Source organism: Botrytis fragariae (genome assembly GCF_013461495.1).
Source record: "Botrytis fragariae strain BVB16 chromosome Unknown tig00000186, whole genome shotgun sequence".
Lineage (NCBI taxonomy): Eukaryota > Fungi > Ascomycota > Leotiomycetes > Helotiales > Sclerotiniaceae > Botrytis > Botrytis fragariae.
The window spans coordinates 347,041-368,331 of NW_023501000.1; the positions used below are offsets into that span (position 1 = coordinate 347,041).

Consider the following 21,291-nt stretch of genomic DNA (forward strand, 5'->3'; position numbering starts at 1 on the left):
GGATAAGAGAAGAATTCATGAGAGGAACAGGTGCTTACAGAAGCAACCAAACGCTTGAGGGTATATTATAATTCTATTTATGACTCCGAGGCAATCTTCATTTTCTCTAATGTTTCTTCCGTGCTTGACCCAACGGTAACTTTTTGGGCATCTTTTCCTTCAACGTGTCCATCTGGCTGTGCAACGACATTTTTCCTTGCTGCTAATGCCGCGGCTTTTCTTGCTGGATCAATTTCCTTCTTTGCCTTCTTGACCTTGACTGGACCTGGTACAGAGTTAGCCAAGTATCTACACGAGAAAGAGACTGCAACAAACCTTGTTCTGGAGGGTAAGCTTGTACTTCGATTGCTTGCCATTCTGGAGATGTTTCGAATTCCTCCCTAATTGGTTTTAAGATATCGTTAAGGTGGGCGGTGAGACTTTGTTTAATAAGTTGAGGAGTGAGCTGCGGTTGATATCAGTGACTAGCCAACAAGAACTGTGCCCACAAGTCTACTCACAATGTCTGCTATGTAATCTTCCTTCAATTTCTCCACAGACTCGTAAATCAACGGCTCCTGATCTCTTCTTTCAACAACGAATCTTGAAGTACCTCCGTTCTTCAGAGCGAGAGCGCGGAAGATAACATGCTCGACGAAAGCGATGACACCATTACCTTCAACTTCCTTGGGCGTGCACTTAGCCTTCTTTAATTTCTTCTCAACAGCCTCTGGGCCATCGATAAGGTCAATCTTCGAGTCCGCATCACTAGAGCTCATCTTCGCAGCCTCTCCTAGACCAGGAACCATTGTGTTCATTAAATGAGCTCTGACTTTGTAATTAATCTTTGGCAGATTTTCCTTTGCGAAGGTGAAGATTTTCCTTTGGTCAACACCACCGAATTGTGCATCAACGTCGAGATATTGTTCGTCCAGAGCCTGCATGAGAGGGTAAATTAAACCACCAAGTGTTGGATCATCCGTTTGCTTGACGACTTCGGCACCAGCCTTTTGGGCGACGTTAATTCTGGTGATACCTTCCAACTTAAATCGGTCCATTGTATATTCCTTGTCAAGTTGGTAAGAGCTTCCTAGCACAAATTCCAGACGACTCAAATCAACGCCAACCGCTCTCAAAGCTGATTTGATTACTCGTTCGTAGTACTTGGCGCGGTATTCGACGAGTTCGAGAGGTGCTTTCATATTGTCCAGGTAACCGTGGATATCTGCGAGGAGAACCTTAACATTACAGCCCGCTCTCAGTAACTCTGCAATCTTAATCATTGGTACGAAGTATCCACAATGAGGTCTGCCAGTCGTTGCAGTTCCCCAGTAAACTTTGAGAGGACGCTTCTCCTTGAGGATGACATTGTCGATAATATCTCCATCGAGAACCTCGGCAAGGTTTGCCTTGATCAGGGCAATTGATTCCTCTGGACTCATGTCGGAAGCCATGATGTGATGTTGTTGAAAGTAAATTGTTGAAAGTAAATAGACGCGAAATTCAAGAAGGGGATACTTTGACTCATCTCGGCGGGGGATAATTTTGGCGGGGTACCGACTACGTCACGTGTGTATACTTAATAAGCTAGCCTTCCTTGAGCCTGCGTAGCAACAAATAGATCTGAGTTCAAAAGGGAAGCAGTTCGTGTATCAACACCTCATCTATGAAGCCCTTCTACGATCTTCTCTTCACCCTGCACCCTAGGTTATTTCTCTGCCAGATCCGATTGTAGATTACATCCAGTTATTTGCCAAGGTGTGAGGGCTTATTGCATATTTTCCTTCTTCATGCTTCCTCCCATTATGTTATATATCTTCTAGAATGGCATTATCTACTACAGTCTTGTAATTTTGATACAATCTGATATTGCCCGTGGGAAAAGCACTCAGAAATTGTACTATTCCCTACTGAGGAAACGATGAAACATTTCAGCAATCGAATCAGTTAGTTGTGGTATTTGATTGCAAGCAAGCTTCATCCTCGACGCTCTACCTTTACCACGCAAAAATCCAATAAATGTCGAGAGCGGAATGTGAAAAAGACATAGTCGACAGTAATTATGGACCTAGACTGAGCGTTCAAGGCTGGGGGGGGGCGTCTGAACGATGAGCGAGATTGAAGCGAAGCGAAATCAGAGCTTGACGTCCATAATCTCAAAACACTGGAGTTGCTTCCTGGATTACATTGCAGTCTTGGTACAAAAAAAAAGCCATGGATTTGTGACCTCAACTCCAATCGTATACTAGTGATTTCACAAAACCATGCGTGAGAAGTAGAAAGTTGATTGATGGAGAAACCTGATGTCTCAAAAATGATAGTCTCGATCAAATGGTATTACAACCAAAACTCAACGAATTGGGCTGTAGAATGGAACGAAATTTTTATTAAGGATTTTGTACAAGGTCAGCAGTGCATTTGCTTTCGTCAAATCCGAAACAATCCTACAGCCTCAGACGGCTCCTCTATTTTCCTTTCTTGACCCAGTCCTCTACCTTTTCTCTTCCTTCGGTGACCTTGCCATCCACTATTGAAATTGCCTGCTTTGAATGCACCCGTGCCATTCTCCATGCGTTCTCTATGCTCTCCCTTGTCCTGATGTGTGTGTCCGCAATCACTGGAAATCTTCTCTCATATTCCCATGCCAGATTGGCAACATTTCTCATCGTTACTGGAAGAACAACCCACCCTGCTCCAATTCCGACTGCGAATGGTACAGCAGCTCTCAGCACGATGTTTCTGTTTCGTGATATAATTGAGCCAGTCATAGCAGCAACCAAAACATAGATAGCTCCAGGCATTAACTTCTCCCCAGATTGTTGGGATGGTGCAAGTGAAGCAATCGTGGATGTGAAACTGGATTCAAGGTTAAGGGCAGAGTCCATCATGGAGTTCAATTTGTTTTCGGCAGCGACGACATGTGCATATAGAAATAATCGACTCTTTCCTATCTGTACAGCGAGCCTGTCGGTAGGAGTTGGACCAGTATGTTTCCTTGATATTTCCTCCGACGCGGGGCTTGGAGATTTGGATGATGGAAGAGTTGGAGCGGATGTGGGGGGGAGCTCCTCGAAGTCATCATAGATGGGTTTTCTTCCCTAAAATCATGCGATGGTCAGTAACAGAAATGTGAGTGGGTTTAAACGCCGCTGCGTACATCTGGTGCTTCGGCATGCAATGGTCTCTGAGGATAGAGAGCCATTCCGATTAAGGCTGCGCCAGTTGCTACAGGCGCAATGCGCTTTGAATTGTTAGCTAAGTATAATTTTGCGTATTTGATTATACTGACCTGCCGCAGGAATACTCTGGAAGCCATTGCTCAATTGACTTGATCGTACAATTGGTATATATTGGGATTGAGTTCCGCGGTCGTTAAAGCTTCGTTAACTTCAAGGTTCCGTTCGTGTGATTTTTTATGCAAAAATGCTGACGTAATTATTCACATTCAATGTATGTGCATAATTTATGAAGCTACCTACCAAGTACTCTTGTCCGCATAACCTACTATGCTATCGTCATTCAACCAGCAACTCTCGTGCCATTGACAGTTCGGACGAACGTGCCCTGGAGTATGTTGAAAGCAACCACGCCCAAGCCGTGGGTTTGTTCTCGGTGCGTTAGGAGACAAATTCAATCACGCCGAAGACTTGCGACAGCTTCTACACAATACCGCGAATCTCGACCTGTACCTGTAGACAACTCTGCTCCAGGCGCAAAACATGATGACAGAACGCTACGGCAGATCTTCGACTCCCCAAATTTCTGGGCTGAATTCTCCCAATCCTCTAAACAAAGTTATAATAGACCTGCTGTTGGACTTTTTCAGAACCGGTACCTTGTCAACCCCCAAGGTTTCGAAATTTTTGCGAACACAAGTTTGCGAAAGGCACAAAGAATTGTGGACAAAGTTTTGAAGGCTTCGACAATTGAAGAATACAGACATGTTGCTAGAGAACTAGATCGTCTTAGTGATCTGTTGTGCAGAGTCATCGATTTATCGGATTTCGTTCGAGCTACACATCCGAATGCAGCCATACGAGCAGCTGCATCAAGAGCCTACGCAAAAATGTTTGAGTATATGAATATCTTGAATACAACCACTGGGCTGGATACGCAACTTGAGATCGCCATGGGAACACCGGAGATTGTAGCAGGATGGACAGAGGAAGAAGTGGTAGTTGCAGATATTTTAAGGAAAGACTTTGCAAAGTCAGCCATTGATCTACCTCGTGCCCAGCGAGAAAGGTTTGTAGCTCTCTCGCAACAAATCAGTGAAATTGGTTCTGAATTTGTCGATTATATGACACCCGCAAAACCTCACTTGACTTTTGAAAGTAGTAAGTTGAAGGGAATGGACCCAGTACTGGTGAGGCAATACACGACATGGGGACAGACTAAAATTCCAACCATTGGTGGTGCTGCCGCTGCAGCTATTAGGTCAGTTCAGAATGAAGAAGTCAGAAAAGAGATATTCATGGCTACTCGAACAGCTTCAAAAAGTACGGTATATAAGCTGGAGGAGCTCATGCGTAAAAGAGCAGAGCTGGCCAAACTCTCTAGGTACGAAAGTTATTCTCACCTAGCCCTAGGAGACAAAATGGCCAAAAGTCCAGCATCTGTATCACAATTCTTGGAAGCACTGGCAAAGGATAACAACCAGATTGTAAAAGGAGAAGTTTCCGAGCTCCTCAAGTTTAAGACGTCGAATTCGCATGGCTCTTCTCCAGGATTACAGCCATGGGATAAAGATTATTACATGTCACAAATTCTGGCTTCAGTGCGTTCGCACTCTCGCAATTCCGATTTTCTTTCAGCATATTTCTCGCTTGGCACAGTCATGCAAGGACTTTCTAGGCTATTTACGCGTCTCTACGGTGTTAGACTTGCTCCTCATGAGACAATGCCAGGAGAAACATGGAACTCAGATGTTCGAAGACTAGACGTAATCTCTGAAACTGATGGCCACGTCGCTGTACTATACTGTGATCTGTTTTCCCGCCCCGGAAAGTCGCCGAATCCCGCGCACTTCACCCTTCGCTGTTCTCGAGAGATCACAACGCCTGAACTCGAAGAAGCTTCGTCATTTTCTCAAACTAGCCTATTCAAAACTGATGAAGAAGCTGCTAACGATGGTATGGCCACTTCAAGAGCTTCGGGAGTTCTCAAGCAATTGCCAACTATAGCCCTCATATGTGATTTCGTCACAATGTCCGGAAAGTCTTCTCGCCCTGCTCTGCTCAGTTTTAATGAGGTGCAAACTCTCTTCCATGAGATGGGCCATGCCATCCATTCCATCCTTGGGCGAACATCTCTTCAGAATGTCTCGGGAACTCGTTGTGCAACCGACTTCGCAGAGTTGCCTTCAGTTCTCATGGAGCATTTTGCAGCAGATCCATCAGTTCTTTCTTTATTCGCACGCCATTATGAAACCGACCAACCCCTTCCATATGAAATGGTAGCCGAAAAACTAGCATTAGACAAACGTTTCGAAGGCTCTGATACCGAAAATCAAATCATCCTTTCTATGCTCGATTTAGCATATCATTCTGACCTCCCTCTCTCTCCATCTTTCAACTCGACAGAAATATATCATTCTCTGCAGCAAAAACATGGTGCTCTCCCAGTTGATCCCTTCGGCACATGCTGGCAAGGTTTCTTCGGACATCTCTTCGGATACGGTAGTACGTACTATAGTTATCTTTTCGACCGGGTTCTCGCAAGGAGAATCTGGCAAGTGGTATTCAAAGACGGAGAAGCCGGCGGTAGCATTCACAGAGATAATGGCGAGAAGATGAAAGAAGAAGTTTTGAAGTGGGGTGGAGGAAGAGATCCCTGGAAATGTCTGGCGGGTGTACTAGATGATGGTAGAGTGGAGAATGGTGATGAGAAAGCCATGGCGATTGTGGGTAGCTGGGGCGTGAAGGAATAAGGAGGTCTGCTCGTGTGGAGATGGACATTGAAGGATAGCTTGCTTACATATGTGTATACCCTTGAGCTCAGATGTGATATTGATTGAAATCATCGTGTATACCAAAATCCAGTTTGTTCAAGATTATCAATGCGCCCATCTATGTGGCCATGGATGTGAAAATACTTGTCAAATACATGAGCGCGTGGATAGTAAGCTATAATGTCAAAGTAGAAGCATTAGAATGATGTAATAGGATTCGAGTAATTATCTCGCGTGGTAGTTCTGTAAGAACATGAATACGTTTTTTGGGAACCATCATATTAATGTCGCATTCCGCTGATTCAACTTCCTCCTCTTTTGATGACATATCCTCGATATTGACTTAGAATGACCAGGCTCACGACAGATTCTGCAGCGGCTCTCCTAGAAAAAAAAAGGTTTATGACAGCTTGTAGCGATGGAAATGTGGAATAGCCTTAATGATTGAAGCAGATTGACTATTGATTATCTGTGTTGATGTAGGTTTTAAGCTTGTATAATTGTCTGCAATGAAAGATCCCATGGAAAATAAATGAATCATTGTAAATGGTATATAAATGGGAGAACTAAACAAGATGTGCTTGGTGTGTAGTTCTTTCTACGTTGAATATATACTTCGATGACGACCGCTGTCTTCCATCAACGCCAATCGCTCGGCACAATAAATGACAGAATTACTGTGAAGGGTCACGTGAAAGAGTCGCAAAACATAATTTTTGACCAAGGTAGGTACCCAACTCGAGTGTATGACAAATGGAAGCACAAATCATGGGACGAGATGCATTCACATATGCTATTGCACAATCATCAGCCGTCTACACTTTCCTTCTACAATCCCCAATATGTTCGAGATCTCATTGAAATTGATGATTGTAGATCGAAAAGTGGTCTCCGTTGCATGTTTCGGTAAGAACCACACAAATACTGGATGCTCATTGGAATGTTTGAGTATGCAGCCGATCCGAGTATGCAGCAATGCGATTACAAGAGCTGAACAACGCAACTTGCTTATAAACAATAGTGTTACACATTGTTGTCAATTTTTCGATTCGTAGCTGTGCATGAAGTCATGTAGTGTACTGACGGGATTTCCGCTTTATGAGAAGCTTTCATTGGTTGGTGATATGTCTAGAATAGGATCTAAGATTGTGGGGATGTCGATGAGTACTGTTTATATCCTCATCCCCCGCGCCCAAGATAAAGCTGACTTTCTGCTTTCCATCTTTTCACACAATGCTACATTGGCCAAAATGAAAGTCTTCACTGCTTTATCTGGTCTGCTGTCTCAAATCAACCCATTGATATGTGTGTACGCCATTGCTATATACACATTCACTTTGGTTATATATAGACTATATTTCAGTCCTCTGGCTAACTTTCCTGGTCCAAAGTTGACAGCTGCGACTGAATGGTATGAGATATACTATCAGCTTGTAAAAGGTGGACAATTCTTTCGGAAACTTCCCGAATGGCATGAAAAATATGGTTCGTCTCGCAATCCAATGTCATTTCTGTGCTAAAAATTGGAAGGCCCAATTGTTCGTATCAATCCTACAGAGCTCCATATCAGCGATCCTGAGTTCTATGACACAATATATACCACCGATAGACGCGACAAGCTGCCTCTTCATTCCTCTCTTCCCACTGTCCCGTTATCTGGCCAATCCACCCTAGATCACTTCCTTCATCGAAAACGACGTGCCGCGCTCAATCCTTTTTTCTCTAAACCTAACATTCAAAAATTTGTTCCATTTATCCAATCCCGAGTCGACACCTTAGTTAATCGTATTAATACCGAATACAAAGGGACCGATAAGGTTCTTGATCTCGGAGATGTCTTTTCCTGTTATACTACAGATGTGGTGATGGAATGTAGCTTTGGTACTAACTATAATTTTTGCGAAAAAGGAGAGTTTACATCGGATTTTATGGTGGCTGTAGCCGGTATGCTATCTATAGTGCACTGGACAGAGCATTTTCCAAGTATAGCATGGATGATGAACTTGATGCTTGCTTTACCATACAGCGTGCTGAAGAAGATTGTGCCGCAAAAATCAATGCCTGTTTTGGAGTGGCTCGAGGTGATTTATGTAATCTTTTTGGGAAGATGTTTATACTGATGCTCGAATAGGACCTTAGAAACGAATTGAGAGCAGTGATGTACGGAACCAAGGAGAAGAACGATGCCTCACGGCCAAACATATTTCACGAGATCTTAGAATCCAATCTTCCTATTGAAGAGAAAACAGAGCAGAGGCTTCATCAAGAAGCACAAGTAGTGGTCGGTGCCGGTGTTGAAACGACAAAGTGGACGCTAGCAGTCGCAATGTTCCATCTCCTTGACAAACCGGACCTTCTCTCCAAACTACGAGCTGAAATACTTGAAGTATTTCCAGATCCCTCCTCTCCACCTTCACTAACAACCCTTGAAAAACTGCCCTATTTAATTGCAGTCTGTCAAGAAGGTATTGTAAACACCGAATCCAATGTAATTCGCGCGTAATTTCTGACACAATTGGGTTGAATAGCAATTCGTCTCTCCATGGGACCAGTCCAGCACCTTCCACGATTTGCACACAAACCCCTCCCATACACAGACCCATCCACAGGACACACTTACACAATTCCCGCCGGTACTCCACTATCTTGCGCTACACCAATTATCCATTACAACGAAGCAATCTTTCCATCCTCTCATTCTTTCATCCCCGAGAGATGGCTCCCAGATCCCATCACCGGCCTACCACCCAAAGTCACAATCCCTTCAGGAGAAGAAAAACCTCTCACAAAATATCTTGTCAGTTTTTCGAAAGGGAGTAGACAATGTTTAGGGATGAATCTAGCGTATGCTGAGCTATATATTGCACTTGCGAGTTTTGTCCGAAGATGCGAGTTCGAGTTGTGGGAGACGAATCAGGAAGCGGTGGAGATTTGGTCGGAATATCTTATTAATGTTCCTAAACCGGGGACTGGAATTAGAGTGAAAGTTCTTTGATAGGATGGGAAGGAACGGAATTGAACAGCGGCGGATGTTGATTATGTGTATGTGGAATGTTGAAAATTAGCTATTAGCGGTGGTTGTTATGTATGGTTTGCGATTCTTCTGGACTGCGATACGGTATCAATCAGAAAACCTGAATTACAACTCGACCCTACTTCAGGATTCTATAATGTAGATTGACGAGCCATGGATCCATTTTTCGTGTGCGCTTCTCATGCGCATTATTTCCAACAGCGAAATAAAGTCTCACAACTTGCTATTGCGCCTACATAAATTGGATCATTGAAGTGATTTCTGCCATCTAGATTGTCGTATTCGTTGAGATAGATACACTTAACCAGTGCGAGAAACACGGAAAACTCATCAATCTCTTTAGTCAAAAGCCCCTGCAATACTCGCGTACTCCGAACACACGACCAGTGAAGCCTCGATGACGTTTCGCTTCGTCTAAAGCACAAATCACACATGATCGCGCGGAAAATTGCACGGAACCACATCAAGCCCAATTGACTGTGAGTGACCAAATAACCATGCTTCCAGTTCTAAACTCGATTATCAATCCAAGATCCATATGTACGCAAAGAAGAAACGGGTTTTAACAACCCGATACATTATTGATAATGCTGATGCCATACCTGAGCTTTCTCGTTATGGAAATTGCATATAATCCGACCGGGCTTCTTAAAGCATGATTGTCGCGTTACGAAATGACTGACTGTCCAATTCCCTATCCTTAATTACCGGTCTCGGCTCGCTTGTAATTCCAATCACTGATTAATTACCGAACTCCATGTCCCCATCTATCCCAAATTCCTTTCCTTCCATTCCATTCCCTCCCTCCCATATCCGCCCTAACACAAAGCCAACAATCCTCCAAACGCCACCCCCAACGCCATCAGCGCCTGTTTCCCCGCAATCGCCCTCCTCCCCTCACTCGCATCCCCTTTCTTACTCCCATCCTGCAAATACACCGATAGCGTCCACGATCCGCCACATATCTGGCTCGTGTTTCCTTTACATGGGAGATCGCATTTTGCGTCGTCGACTTTGGAGGCGAGGGCGGAGAGATATTGCGCGCAGTAGCATTCTCTTTGGGGTTTGTTAGTCTGTGTTTTCTGTGATGTGACAATATGCTATTTTTGTATTGGGGGGGGGGGGGGATGAAGTAGCAAATAAATTCAAAAAAGGAATGGCAAACAAACCTTGTATATTCAATCCCCGCATACGCATACCCATTTGATTTACAAAATGCCATGCAAAGCGGTACTGTCATCACATCGAGCGCTTCCGTGACGCCACCATTGAGAGATCGTAAGCCGCCGGTTGTATTCGTATTGCTGGTTTCGTTGTAACAGCCGAGATAGGTGTATGAGGATGCGCTGGGGACGATGGCGGCTATGGTTGTAGAGGTGGAGGAGGAGGGTGTTGTGGATGTTTGGGCGAGGGCGAGGGTGGTGAGGGACAAGAAGGAAAGGAGGAGGGCGAGGAGGGAGAGTTGTGGAGTCATTTTGTTGGTGGTATTGGTTTGAATGATTAGTCTCTTCTTTCTCCCTTTTTTGGTAAGATGTATGTATGTTTGCAAGAGTACCCGCGAAATACACAATATTATCACTCCAAAGCGAACGGACAGCAGCGATAATGCCGAGCAAAGCAGAGTCGATGATATGATATCAGAAGAAAAAGATTCAACAAAACATAAACCAGAAGAAAGAAAAAAATATCAAACCAACAAAACTAAATCACAACACAGCATAGCTATTCTTTAAACTTTCCCATCCCGATTAAATTTTCTGGCATGGCAAGCTAGAGAATGGAAAGTCTGGCCGAGACTTTATGTTCAGCGCGGGAGATCGACGGCTGGGTGCTTGATTTAAACTTTATGCGGATTGGGGGTTTTATAGTGAGGGCTTGGGCTTATCGATAGTGGGGTTTTCAGGGATGGAATAAAATGCGGGATGAGATAGATGACAGGAGGGGTAGGTAATGAGCTTTTTGGGGAGGGGGGTAATGGTGATGCTGTTAGATTCTTGTGAATTGGATGAAGATATTACATTTTAGAAATGCTGTTCATCCAATTTCCAATTCTTCTAATCCGAGTGAGGTGTAACAAGACAAAATACCTATACAGGTAGCTCAGACATAGCTCCATGCTGTAGGACCTAAACACGGAGAGAAATCTCTTCAACCCTGAATACGAAGACGCCATATGAGCACAGAGAATCCGAGCGTACGACCATATGTCTTTGTAATTCTCACAATGTGCAATATGTGGTAGTATTTTTGGGATATTTGGCAGGGGATTCGTGTATTCTAAATTAAGCTGGTTGTAATTATGAGTCCCCCTGAATCTTGCTTCATTGGGATGGGGTATGAGAGCGAATTAGATGGAATTGAGGATGATAGGTTTGGATTGCTGATATGGTGTGTGTTTTGAATGGATTAAGTATTGGCGTTGTTTTCATTGTGGAGTTAGGCTTTTAGAATATAGGTTTATGTTACAATTTATTGATTTTAGTAGATGATGCTATGTTGACGTCCAGAGTACTCGAGTATATTATATAAGTCTCGGTATGATTACTATTTTTGGTCTCGATCTGATGGATTAGATCCAATGCCTCGTTGCTTTGTTTGGTTTCGATATGATGTATTATTATCAGTATACATATACGGTCGACAATCTTCTTTCTGAAATTAAAACATTCCCTCTCATGTCGACATCCGGTTGACTTGGAGAGAGAGATGGATTAGAATGCCAAAGTACCTGGTTTGCATCAGTGATACATAATAAAGTTACAGATTCCAGACATACTTCAGAATACACTCACATCGGCTCCTAAGGTCCAACATTGAAGGAGCTGAGAAAGTTCTGATATGTTGTTAGCTTTTGATGAAGAGAAATAATACGCAAACAAAAATTACGAAAACATTCTAGCAGAATTCATATTTTCCCGAGGATCTCGGGATCCTTCAAGAACTCCCTCGCATTTTTGGCGTCTCGCGTTATAGTATAATGTCATAGAGATGTTCTCGAGATGACTCGTTTTCATTATTAATATTATCTTCATATTCCTGTGAAAGAAAAAGGTCCCCGAGTATTAGATTCCCGGAATAGTGTAGATGATTTAAAGTTCCTTCGCAGATATCTATCCCCTCTAGAATATACTATGTGAGGGTTCAGACACATGAAGAAGGAAGGAATCATACCTTGGAAGACACTGCTTATATCTCGCTTTACTCAGTGTCTTATGTCATGATGAAGATGTAAGTTCCAGGTAGAATGATATATTCTTACTAGTTGACCTGTTTTTGTTGTGGATGCTATAAGATTGTTCTCAGATTTTTTGTATCTAGAGGTCTAGAGGGAATCTCTTGAATCTTACAGTACTATGTTAGTATCATTTGTATTAGAGCGGAAGGTGAGTTCGATCCTACTATTTAGTCAGTACAGATGGAATGATAATGAACAAGCAATTCGAGCAAAGCATTTCGAGGAGGATAATCTTAATAAAAGCCAGATGCTTTCTATCTCTCATATTACTACAATAAGACTCAGGTAGTGATAGAGACATAAAACAAGCTTTCTTAAAGAATAACTAATCTCCGTTCTAGAATCGAACCAGAGATCTCAGCAAACAAAATCAGGCAAGAAACAACACACCCCTTCTAGGAAATAGAAAAGACAAAAAATCTCAGGACCAGTCACTCACCCCCCCTCTCGAAGCCCCTTCTTAAAGCACCTAGTAGAGAGAGATAAACCCAACTTTCTCAAAAGAAGAAGTGACTTGTTTTCATCATAGATTTTGTAGTCCCTGTTGTAGTTTCGGCGCGCCTGGCTTGCTGCTGATAAAGTGTGCGATGATGTATTCTTTCACACTCGCACTTTAGGGGATGTATAAACACGGAAACGAAAACGGACAACCAAGAGTATGTAATGGCAATCTCAGATATTGTCACAAATCCCCATCTCTATCCTATTCCTTCTTCATAGAAGACAGGAATACTAGAGACCACCACGGGTTTTGTTAATGTGACTTGGTTTCTTCATAGATTCAACACTTTCAGATGTCTTCAATCTGCGATAGTGTAGTGTATTTTTCACACGCACTTGTGGAAATCACTGTCTATTTATTCCTTCTTCATAGAAAACAAGAATGATAGAGATCACCACGGGTTTAGTTAACGTGACCTGTTTCTTCATAGATTTGAATGATTCGCTCGCCGTGATGTTCTTATGATTGAGCAGTATGTTCTTCCACACTCGCAATTTGAAGACGTGTAAAGAAAAAATACGAAATAAATACATACGTACTCGAATAAGAAAATCCATCTCAGGAAACCCCGTCTATCTCCACATCTCCATGTCTCCATGTCTCCAATATCTACACCAAAAACACCAAAAACTAAAGGTATGTAAAGCATATTACCTCGCATCGGGATGTTATCCATAAACTGAAATTCGGAGTTAGCTTACATATTTAGAGACGTCATTTGGATGGTCTATCTCGTTACTGATATCGTACCGTTGAGTTAACACCTCTCAAAGTCGAAAATGAAACCCGACCCATCTTGTAAGATTTCTTCAACCCAATTCTCAAGCGCGACGTAATACTATATCGATCATGATATGACCGAGCTCAGAAGTCGTGTTCGTCTTCATGGATGGCGTATCATATCCTGATTTATCCTATGTGTACATTAATCAGAAAGCTATAAAAGAAAATAAGATAACCTCACACAAATCCCTTACCAACTCCTTAGATCTTTAAACTTGATACAGAAACCGATATTTCGAGCGAGTAGATAGAGAGAGTATATCTGACAATAAATATGTATCTACCTAAGTAGGATAGATAGGACGTCGTCAGTGAGGTTTGAGGCGAAGAGGTTATCCATATATCCACGTGTCATTCTCTCGAAACCCCGAAATCGAAGTCGAAATCGAACGCGAAAAAGATAATATCACTCCAAATCACGAATTCCCATCACAAAAACTCAAACCCCAAATTCACACTCTGAGAGGAATAAAAATCGCAGAGGAAAGATAAATTGATATCCCCCAGTACCTCCAGTCTCCTAGTTAAGCGATGAATGAATGAAAGTTCGAGCTAGACGTCTTTAGTATGTAGGTGATAGATACTAGAGAAGCTTGAGAGAAGCCACCTAGTAGTAAGTAGCTTGTATGACCGTACTTAGTAACTTATTTAGAGCTTAGCTATGTACTTAACTACTAGGTATTCAAGATGTTGAATGTAATGTGATTGTGATGAGTGAAAGATAATGGGTGAATAGGGCTGATATTGTGAATAATGATTATCAATAATTCGGTGACTTCTTTCTTTGGAGTGGAAAGTCGGTCAATGTTAACATTGAAGAAGATGGTAGTTCATTTGAGAGTTTCTTTTTTCTCACCTGAACTATTTTTTCTCTAGTAGGTGGGTGTGCGTTAATAATTACAATACACATATTCTCAAGAGCAGTTTAAAACCGTTAAATTTTGAGTTTGAATTTTGATTTGAAATCTTTAGTTATGTGTTGAGTAATGTATGTAATTAGATTTCATGTCATGAAGCCAAGACTGATTTAGTACGGAATCAGGGGGATTATGGACAATTGTTGCACATCTGGATAAGTGATAAGGATATCAAGCTCTAGGACACGTATCTCCAAGCTATGAAGTCTATTTACAAGTTCAACTTTATATTAAGCAGCGAATTAAATCAGCAGACCGACAAGCCAGTCAGGGATTTAGACATAAATACATTAGAAATCAAGCCTACCCAATCCCCTTTCCTTAATAGCTTCTTGAATCTTGGAACATACATCCACGTAAGCCTTTTCCCAGTGTCGTTTTCCTTTTCCCACAACTTCACTATCATCTATCAACCATCCCAACCACTTCACAACGCCAACCACTTTTGCCAAATTCCTCTCGTCTAGAATTACTCTTCTTAGGTATCTCTCCATCGCGGAAACGTCATCTGGATGTGGCCCTTCACTTTCGAATTCGCGATACCAGATCATAAGGGTCTCTCTAAGTTCCTCTAGTGTACTCAATTCCTGCGTTGTGAAAGTGGGTTTTGGCGGTTTAGGAGGTAAGCGGATTCTTCGTGGTCCTAGCGGAGCTGGATCTGGTTTCTTTATTTTCTTTATTGTGGATGTCATAAGTCCACCACGTTTTTGTAGGCGTTTCCGTCGATGTTCGGCTATTATTTCTTCGCGCATATCTTCGGGTAATGCTGCGAGAAATTCTGGATCGAGGTCATCGGTATCATCGCCAGCATCAATTGAGGCTTCTCGTCTGAGAGGGTTGGCGACAAATTTCGATTGAAGTGGACCACCTGGAGGTTCAGGTTTTATCCTAGGCCCGGGAGGTCTACCTCGTCCTCGTTTCTTGATAGGGGTTGGTGGTTTTTTACCAGTTATTGTTCTGTTTTTGCGAGGTGACTGAGGGAGAATCGTTTGTACCCCCGGTACTGAATGTGCAGTCTGTGGCTTGTAGCTTTCTAATATTTCTGCTTTCATTTCTTCAGGCAGTGCATCAAATACTTCGGGATCGAGCTGTGAAGGCATATAAGACGAGACTCTGGGTTTGGCTGGACTTTCAGACAATGACTCTTTCACGGGTATTTTAAGAGTGTGTTCTCTTGACGCTGGCAAGCTCTTACTCTGAGCCATTAGTTTTGATCGGATATCAGAAGGAAGTTCTTCCAAGACTCCGGGGTCGACTTGACTTGGTATAATAAATTGAGTTCCAGTCAAATTGAGCTTTCTGGCACTTTGATCACCAGCATTTGTTCTTGCAATGAAAGTTGCGGGATGAGCTGGAGTTGGTCTGGCTTTCAAAGGACTACTTTCGTCGATAGGGTCTTCAGAATGTATTGATTTCGTGATAGACCTAGGTTTGGTTGGTGTTGCAAAATTGACGATGTCTTCCGGAAGTCGTTTTGTAGATTGTGCATATGGAATTATCCTCTGCTTCGTTGGAGTCTCTGGTCCATCAACAATAGGGTCCTCAGCACTTTTCTTACTTGGCTTTGAGGCCACAGGGCCACCAAAATTGATCTTTCTTTGACTGCCATCAAGTAAAGAACCATTGGAAAACTTCACAGGCTCAAGTTTGGTCATTTGAACGCCAAGACCCCGTAGCTCTCCAGGGGAGAAGCCATAACTTCTGAGAATTGAGATTGCTTCTCGTCCGATGATTACAGCATCATTAGTAGCCACACCAAGAACCATGCTCTTGTTGAAAGTATCACAACTTCCATGACCAAGGAATTTGGGTGGGTCAAGGGGTGCATCAGCAGATTTCCTCATAATTTTCAAAGTCATTTGCTTCCCTTTGACTCTTTGCTCGATCAATCGACGCTGCAATTCAATGCAGAGATTTTGAACAAATTCTTCAGCTTCTGTCTGTGAAGTAAACCTAATACCCCAGTTCACCTCGGCCGAAACAGATTTTCGTATAACTTGCTCTCCGACCTCCAATTTGTCAATACCCCTTGAATAATCCCATATCCTTTCTCCGGTTTTGGGACCCAAAACAGTCACCAGGCGATCTTTGGATAATTGTCGGACGTCTTTCACAAATTTAACTCCAATCTCTTCGAGCTTTCCCCCGATACTGTAGGCAACGCCGGGGAGATTCTTAACATCGAGTTCGCCGATGAACTCCAAAACCTCTTCTGATTTTATTTGATGCTGACCAGCCGGTTTAGCTTTCCGAAGTGCAACTTTCGCAAGTAGGATATTTCCTCCAATTCCGACAGATACATTGCAACCTGTCTTTTCTTTGATAACCTCTCGAAGTTTATTTCCAATCCTATCAGCTCTTTCTTGTTCTCTCCTAATACTACTACTATCTAGAATTCCGACTCGATCAGTGCTACCTGCGGCTAAGCACAAAGAAGTGATATCGACGAGGGCCTCGTCAACACTGACACTTTGTACTGCACCGCCTACATCTAAAATAGCCTCATAAAATAATTTACTAGCGTCCTCGTATGCTGGAAAATTATAGGGTAAGACCTTGATCTCGGGACATAATTTAATGGCGGTTTTCATCCACATTCCATTTTTGATGCCAAATTCACGAGCCGGATAGTTGCAACTAGCAATTTCAGATCCCGTCCCACTGCCATGAGCAACAACTGCAGGTTTGTCGACAAATTCAGGTGCACTTTTGAGAGATACTGCACAAAAGAAACTATCGAAATCTACATGCATGATGTATCTTCGGGAGCCAGGTTTTCGCTTTGTTGTCTGTTTTTGAGAGGCCGACTTCTCGGATGCCATCTGCTGAAATTTTGATTTAAGATCTGCCTTCCAGGTAGATAAATGATGTAGCCGAGATTCGGAATAGTATTGCTTGATAAAGTCCGGGTTTGCAGTCGTCGACTTTCGCATATGAGGGTCTGCTAACAATTTTGCGTTGTGTTCTTCTGCAGTCTCAATCTTTGCCTTCTTGGGAGTGTTCGTTATTTCTTCATCGTTTGATCTTTTCCTGGTGTTAAGAAAGGATCTAGGTTCATTAGGCATGAGTTCAGGTGGAGGCGACCTTTCAACATCATGTGCTTCTTTTCTGAGACGTGTGGGTAATTTTGGTTTAGTTGGAGTGACAGCTGTTGGACTTGACGAGATCTGAAGGTCAGGGGAATGTGAAGGAGATTTCTTCATAAGAAAATTGTCCTTTGGTATCTGTATAGACTTTAATGCTGCTTTTCGAGCAGGGATATTAACATTGGCGGCGTGCTTCAAGGCTTCTTCCAAGGATGATGAAACTTCAAAGCTTCCACCTGAGCTTATAGGATCATAAACCGGGATTTGGTCGACTTCCTCGATGCTTTCAACTGTTTGATCAGCAGGTGATTGTGTTAGTGTGCCAGGATTATGCGACATGATCTTTTGTACCTGGGAGCTCGGAAACTGAGGCCCATCATCGTCATCAATATTTTGGGCAACATTTTTGACCTGACTGGTGTACCAACTTGCATTTGTTTGATCGCGGTATCCTCTTTGTGGGGTTGCCGATTGATTAACAACTTTCCCATTATTAAATCCAAGTAATCGTTGAGCGACTCCCTCATCAAGAACACGATAAGAATCCCACGGAAGACATTTTCCAGCCTTCACACTATCTACCACCCAAGCTGGTTTCACAATTCTATATCTCTTAAACTCGATTGCTTTTTTGGGGGTCAGAGTTGACGCTATGATATGAGTGACTGCAGTTTTTCCATCCAAGTATTGCATGAAACCACCGCCATGAGATACTATCATGCGATGAAGATCACTCAAGGAGGGTTGTGTGTAGCCATTAACATGCGCCACGATACCGCGAAAGATATTTAGATTTCCAGTCGATGTAGAGCGGACTTCTGCATCCAAATTTTGTAATTTAATCCTTTTGCGCCGAAAATAATCCGAAAAGCCTCCAAATTTTGAGCTTTCATACTCTTCACCACCTTCGCTTTGGAAAGTATGCGATTCGATGCGCTTTCGAACCGACTCTGAATTCTTTTCCAGGCGACTACCCATTTTGATGGCAAGAATCACGAACTTTTGTCAACCACATGAATTATATCCTCGTCCTCGGAATTTCATCTTCCATCTTTGATCACGGTGAAAATTCGAGATGACAGAGAATCAAATCGCGATCATCTATCCATAGTTCACGAATTATAACTCATTCGGTCTCGAAACGGCGATAGATGAATGGAATGATACGGTGGTGTGAGCAATAAAGAAGGCAGCAGCGACCGTCGCGCCACAGCTTATGAGAACAACGCGTTCCAAAGTTAGCGCAACGCGAAAACCATCAAAAGCACGTGATATCACGGATCATCTACCTACAGGGATTCCCCACACGCATTGAACAGCTGAAGAAGTGAAGACAAAGACAGAATGAAGTGATGTTGATGTACATATCCCGACTGAGCACCTAGGTAGGTAGATGGAAGTTGACGGTAGTAAGCATCATGAATTGAATCATCAAAAAGTTCAGTGAGGAATAACAAATATCCCTTATCGATTCAATATACTCCTTGAGTTCCCTTTTCCTTTTTCTTTTCCCTTTGAATCTTGGAACCAGAACTACTGGGCATAAGTACGGTATTTAGTGTCTCAACGTCATTGAAAAATCGACATCGTTTTCTACGCACCTTCTATCATTCTTTCATTCTGTCCATCAAGCAGCCAGCGTTTATTATTATTTATTCCTATAGATTATTGGTTTCATTGCTGCATTTGACATTTCATAATCATTGAACTCTACGCTTCAACATGCATCCCAGAAATATGCCTGGAATCGCGCACGAGAGGTCGCCACTCATTCAACATGAAGAGGCTGGTGACAACAAAGAAGTTAGTATTCCCATCCACCTGGTACTCCAATGCCTGTCGATTGACGTGTGGTCCAGTTACTCGAATTCTCAGAGCACGATGATGAAAATCCGAGAAATTGGTCGAAGTGGAAGAAACTGGGAAACATCGCTGTCATTGCTACCATGGCTAGTATGTATCTGATGATTCCTCACTCCGCTTTGACGCTAATACTAGATAGTTTTATCACCACTTGCAAGTAGTATGTTTGCACCTGGTATTAATCAGATCGCGGAATCGTTGGACACAACAGCCCAGGCTGTAATCGCATGTCAGACCGGCTTCGTTATCATGCTTGGAATTGGACCGTGAGAAAATTCATCACATCTCTACTATCTACGTCGTACTGACATGTAGACATGGTAGTCTTTTGCTTGCTCCTCTGTCTGAAACCTTTGGTCGAAAGCCCGTGTACTTGATCTGCTTTGGTATCTTTACGTTGCTCCAGATTCCAACTGCGCTAAGTCCAAATATCGCTACACTCATCACGTTTCGCTCCATCACTGGATTCTTTGGGAGTAATACTCCTTTATCTCCACATAAACAGAGCATCGCTGACTTCGTACAGGTGTTTCCATTGCCAATGGAGGTGGAACCATCTCTGACATGTATCTGCCGAGTGAACGAGCAGGTGTTTTCGGGTGGTATCTCCTAGGGCCACTTCTAGGACCGACAATTGGGCCTCTTCTGGGAGGCGTTATTTTACAAAATCTCAAATGGCCATGGCTATTCTGGATCTTGTTGATGATATGTGGTGTCGTGTTCGTTGGCGTATATTTTTTTCTGCACGAAACTTATGTTCCTATTCTTCTTACTCATCGAAAGAAGGAACTTGAAGAACGCTCAGATGTTAAATATTATTTCGAAGGAGAAGATTTGAGACCATTCTCATCAAAAGCTATTCAAGCAGTTCATCGACCACTAAAGATACTATTTACTCAGCCTATAGTTTTGATTATGTCAACATATCAAGCTCTCATTTTCGCCACAACATACAGTCTTTATACCCAATTTTCACGAATCTATGGCGATGGATACGGCTTTAGCACTGTTCAAGTAGGACTTGTATATCTTGCCCCAGGATTTGGGTTTCTTTCGGCAGTAAGATTCCTAGTTCCGAGAATCGACGATATTCGAAATCACCTTACACAAAAGAATAAGGGCGAAGCAAAACCTGAATTTCGTCTTCCCCTTGCAAATATCGGCGCAGTTCTAATTCCCATCACATTATTTTCATTTGCCTGGATGGTGGAGTACCGCGTACACTGGGCCTTTACACTCATAGCTACTTTCTTTTATGGTATTGGACAGGTTGCTATCTTCAATACCGTACAGAATTATTACATCGATAGTTTTGAGAAATATGCGGCAAGTGCCATTGCAGCTGGTGCATTTTTTAGAAGTATTTTCGGAGGAATTGTACCTCTAATCACGCCAAGCATTTTGGACAACATTGGAGTTGGATGGGGACTGAGCATTTTTGCATTTTTGAGCGTTGCAATTGCTCCAAGTCCTATACTATTTTATTACTATGGCGCCTCGTTGAGGAAAAGATTCTCAATAGACTTGGAGTAAGGCGGTCCCTTGAATTTTGATGGTCATCAAGACAGAATACTCCGATTGGTATCCGCCTTTTCAATATGGACAGTCACTTCGCTGCCCTTGTCAAACGTTTTGTCCGAGTGAACAAGAATTATTCCCAGGTCTATGTTGGATGCCGCAGCGAGCGATTGCTTTATAGTTGTTTTAGAATGATTAGAATAATTGAATTGTGTTTCTCCTTTAGTCTTTTGGTGAATGCAGAATTTGGAATTCATACATGTGATCATCAGTGATTTGGACATGGTACTGTCCGTGAGGATCCACAAATGTTCCTCCGGGACGCACGGCACCTACGTCACATATATCTATTGGCCGATACGTCTGTGATATCTACCGACATGCATCTCAAATGTCACCCTTTATTACATAGCCGTACCTTTCA

General features: G+C 42.7%; 7 protein-coding genes across 7 annotated transcripts; 3 read left to right on the forward strand and 4 right to left on the reverse strand.

Moving 5' to 3' along the window:
* Nucleotides 1-41: 41 nt before the first annotated feature.
* On the reverse strand, nucleotides 42-1,433 carry Bfra_010122 (putative tyrosyl-trna synthetase protein; the record flags this gene model as incomplete). The annotated part of the gene is made up of 3 exons (XM_037340456.1): nucleotides 42-265; nucleotides 316-445; nucleotides 501-1,433. 3 exons carry the CDS (start codon nucleotides 1,431-1,433, stop codon nucleotides 78-80), a joined length of 1,251 nt encoding a protein of 416 aa, XP_037188924.1. The 3' UTR covers nucleotides 42-77.
* A 1,011-nt stretch (nucleotides 1,434-2,444) lies between these two features.
* Bfra_010123 (putative mitochondrial protein) lies at nucleotides 2,445-3,295 on the reverse strand (the record flags this gene model as incomplete). Its single annotated transcript, XM_037340457.1, has 3 exons — nucleotides 2,445-3,077; nucleotides 3,137-3,220; nucleotides 3,269-3,295. The coding sequence occupies 3 exons, from the start codon at nucleotides 3,293-3,295 to the stop codon at nucleotides 2,445-2,447; spliced, it is 744 nt and encodes a 247-aa protein (XP_037188925.1).
* Nucleotides 3,296-3,550: 255 nt separating this feature from the next.
* Bfra_010124ca (putative mitochondrial intermediate peptidase protein) lies at nucleotides 3,551-5,908 on the forward strand (the record flags this gene model as incomplete). The annotated part of the gene is made up of 1 exon (XM_037340458.1): nucleotides 3,551-5,908. The coding sequence occupies one exon, from the start codon at nucleotides 3,551-3,553 to the stop codon at nucleotides 5,906-5,908; it is 2,358 nt and encodes a 785-aa protein (XP_037188926.1).
* Nucleotides 5,909-7,179: 1,271 nt separating this feature from the next.
* On the forward strand, nucleotides 7,180-8,924 carry Bfra_010125 (putative cytochrome p450 protein; the record flags this gene model as incomplete). Its single annotated transcript, XM_037340459.1, has 4 exons — nucleotides 7,180-7,414; nucleotides 7,460-8,010; nucleotides 8,061-8,394; nucleotides 8,458-8,924. 4 exons carry the CDS (start codon nucleotides 7,180-7,182, stop codon nucleotides 8,922-8,924), a joined length of 1,587 nt encoding a protein of 528 aa, XP_037188927.1.
* Nucleotides 8,925-9,781: 857 nt separating this feature from the next.
* Bfra_010126 (putative wsc domain-containing protein) lies at nucleotides 9,782-10,437 on the reverse strand (the record flags this gene model as incomplete). The annotated part of the gene is made up of 2 exons (XM_037340460.1): nucleotides 9,782-10,019; nucleotides 10,133-10,437. The coding sequence occupies 2 exons, from the start codon at nucleotides 10,435-10,437 to the stop codon at nucleotides 9,782-9,784; spliced, it is 543 nt and encodes a 180-aa protein (XP_037188928.1).
* A 4,253-nt stretch (nucleotides 10,438-14,690) lies between these two features.
* Bfra_010127 (putative dna polymerase iv protein) lies at nucleotides 14,691-18,464 on the reverse strand (the record flags this gene model as incomplete). The annotated part of the gene is made up of 1 exon (XM_037340461.1): nucleotides 14,691-18,464. The coding sequence occupies one exon, from the start codon at nucleotides 18,462-18,464 to the stop codon at nucleotides 14,691-14,693; it is 3,774 nt and encodes a 1,257-aa protein (XP_037188929.1).
* A 744-nt stretch (nucleotides 18,465-19,208) lies between these two features.
* Bfra_010128 (putative mfs multidrug protein) lies at nucleotides 19,209-20,882 on the forward strand (the record flags this gene model as incomplete). Its single annotated transcript, XM_037340462.1, has 5 exons — nucleotides 19,209-19,289; nucleotides 19,346-19,439; nucleotides 19,489-19,615; nucleotides 19,665-19,825; nucleotides 19,876-20,882. The coding sequence occupies 5 exons, from the start codon at nucleotides 19,209-19,211 to the stop codon at nucleotides 20,880-20,882; spliced, it is 1,470 nt and encodes a 489-aa protein (XP_037188930.1).
* Nucleotides 20,883-21,291: the final 409 nt, after the last annotated feature.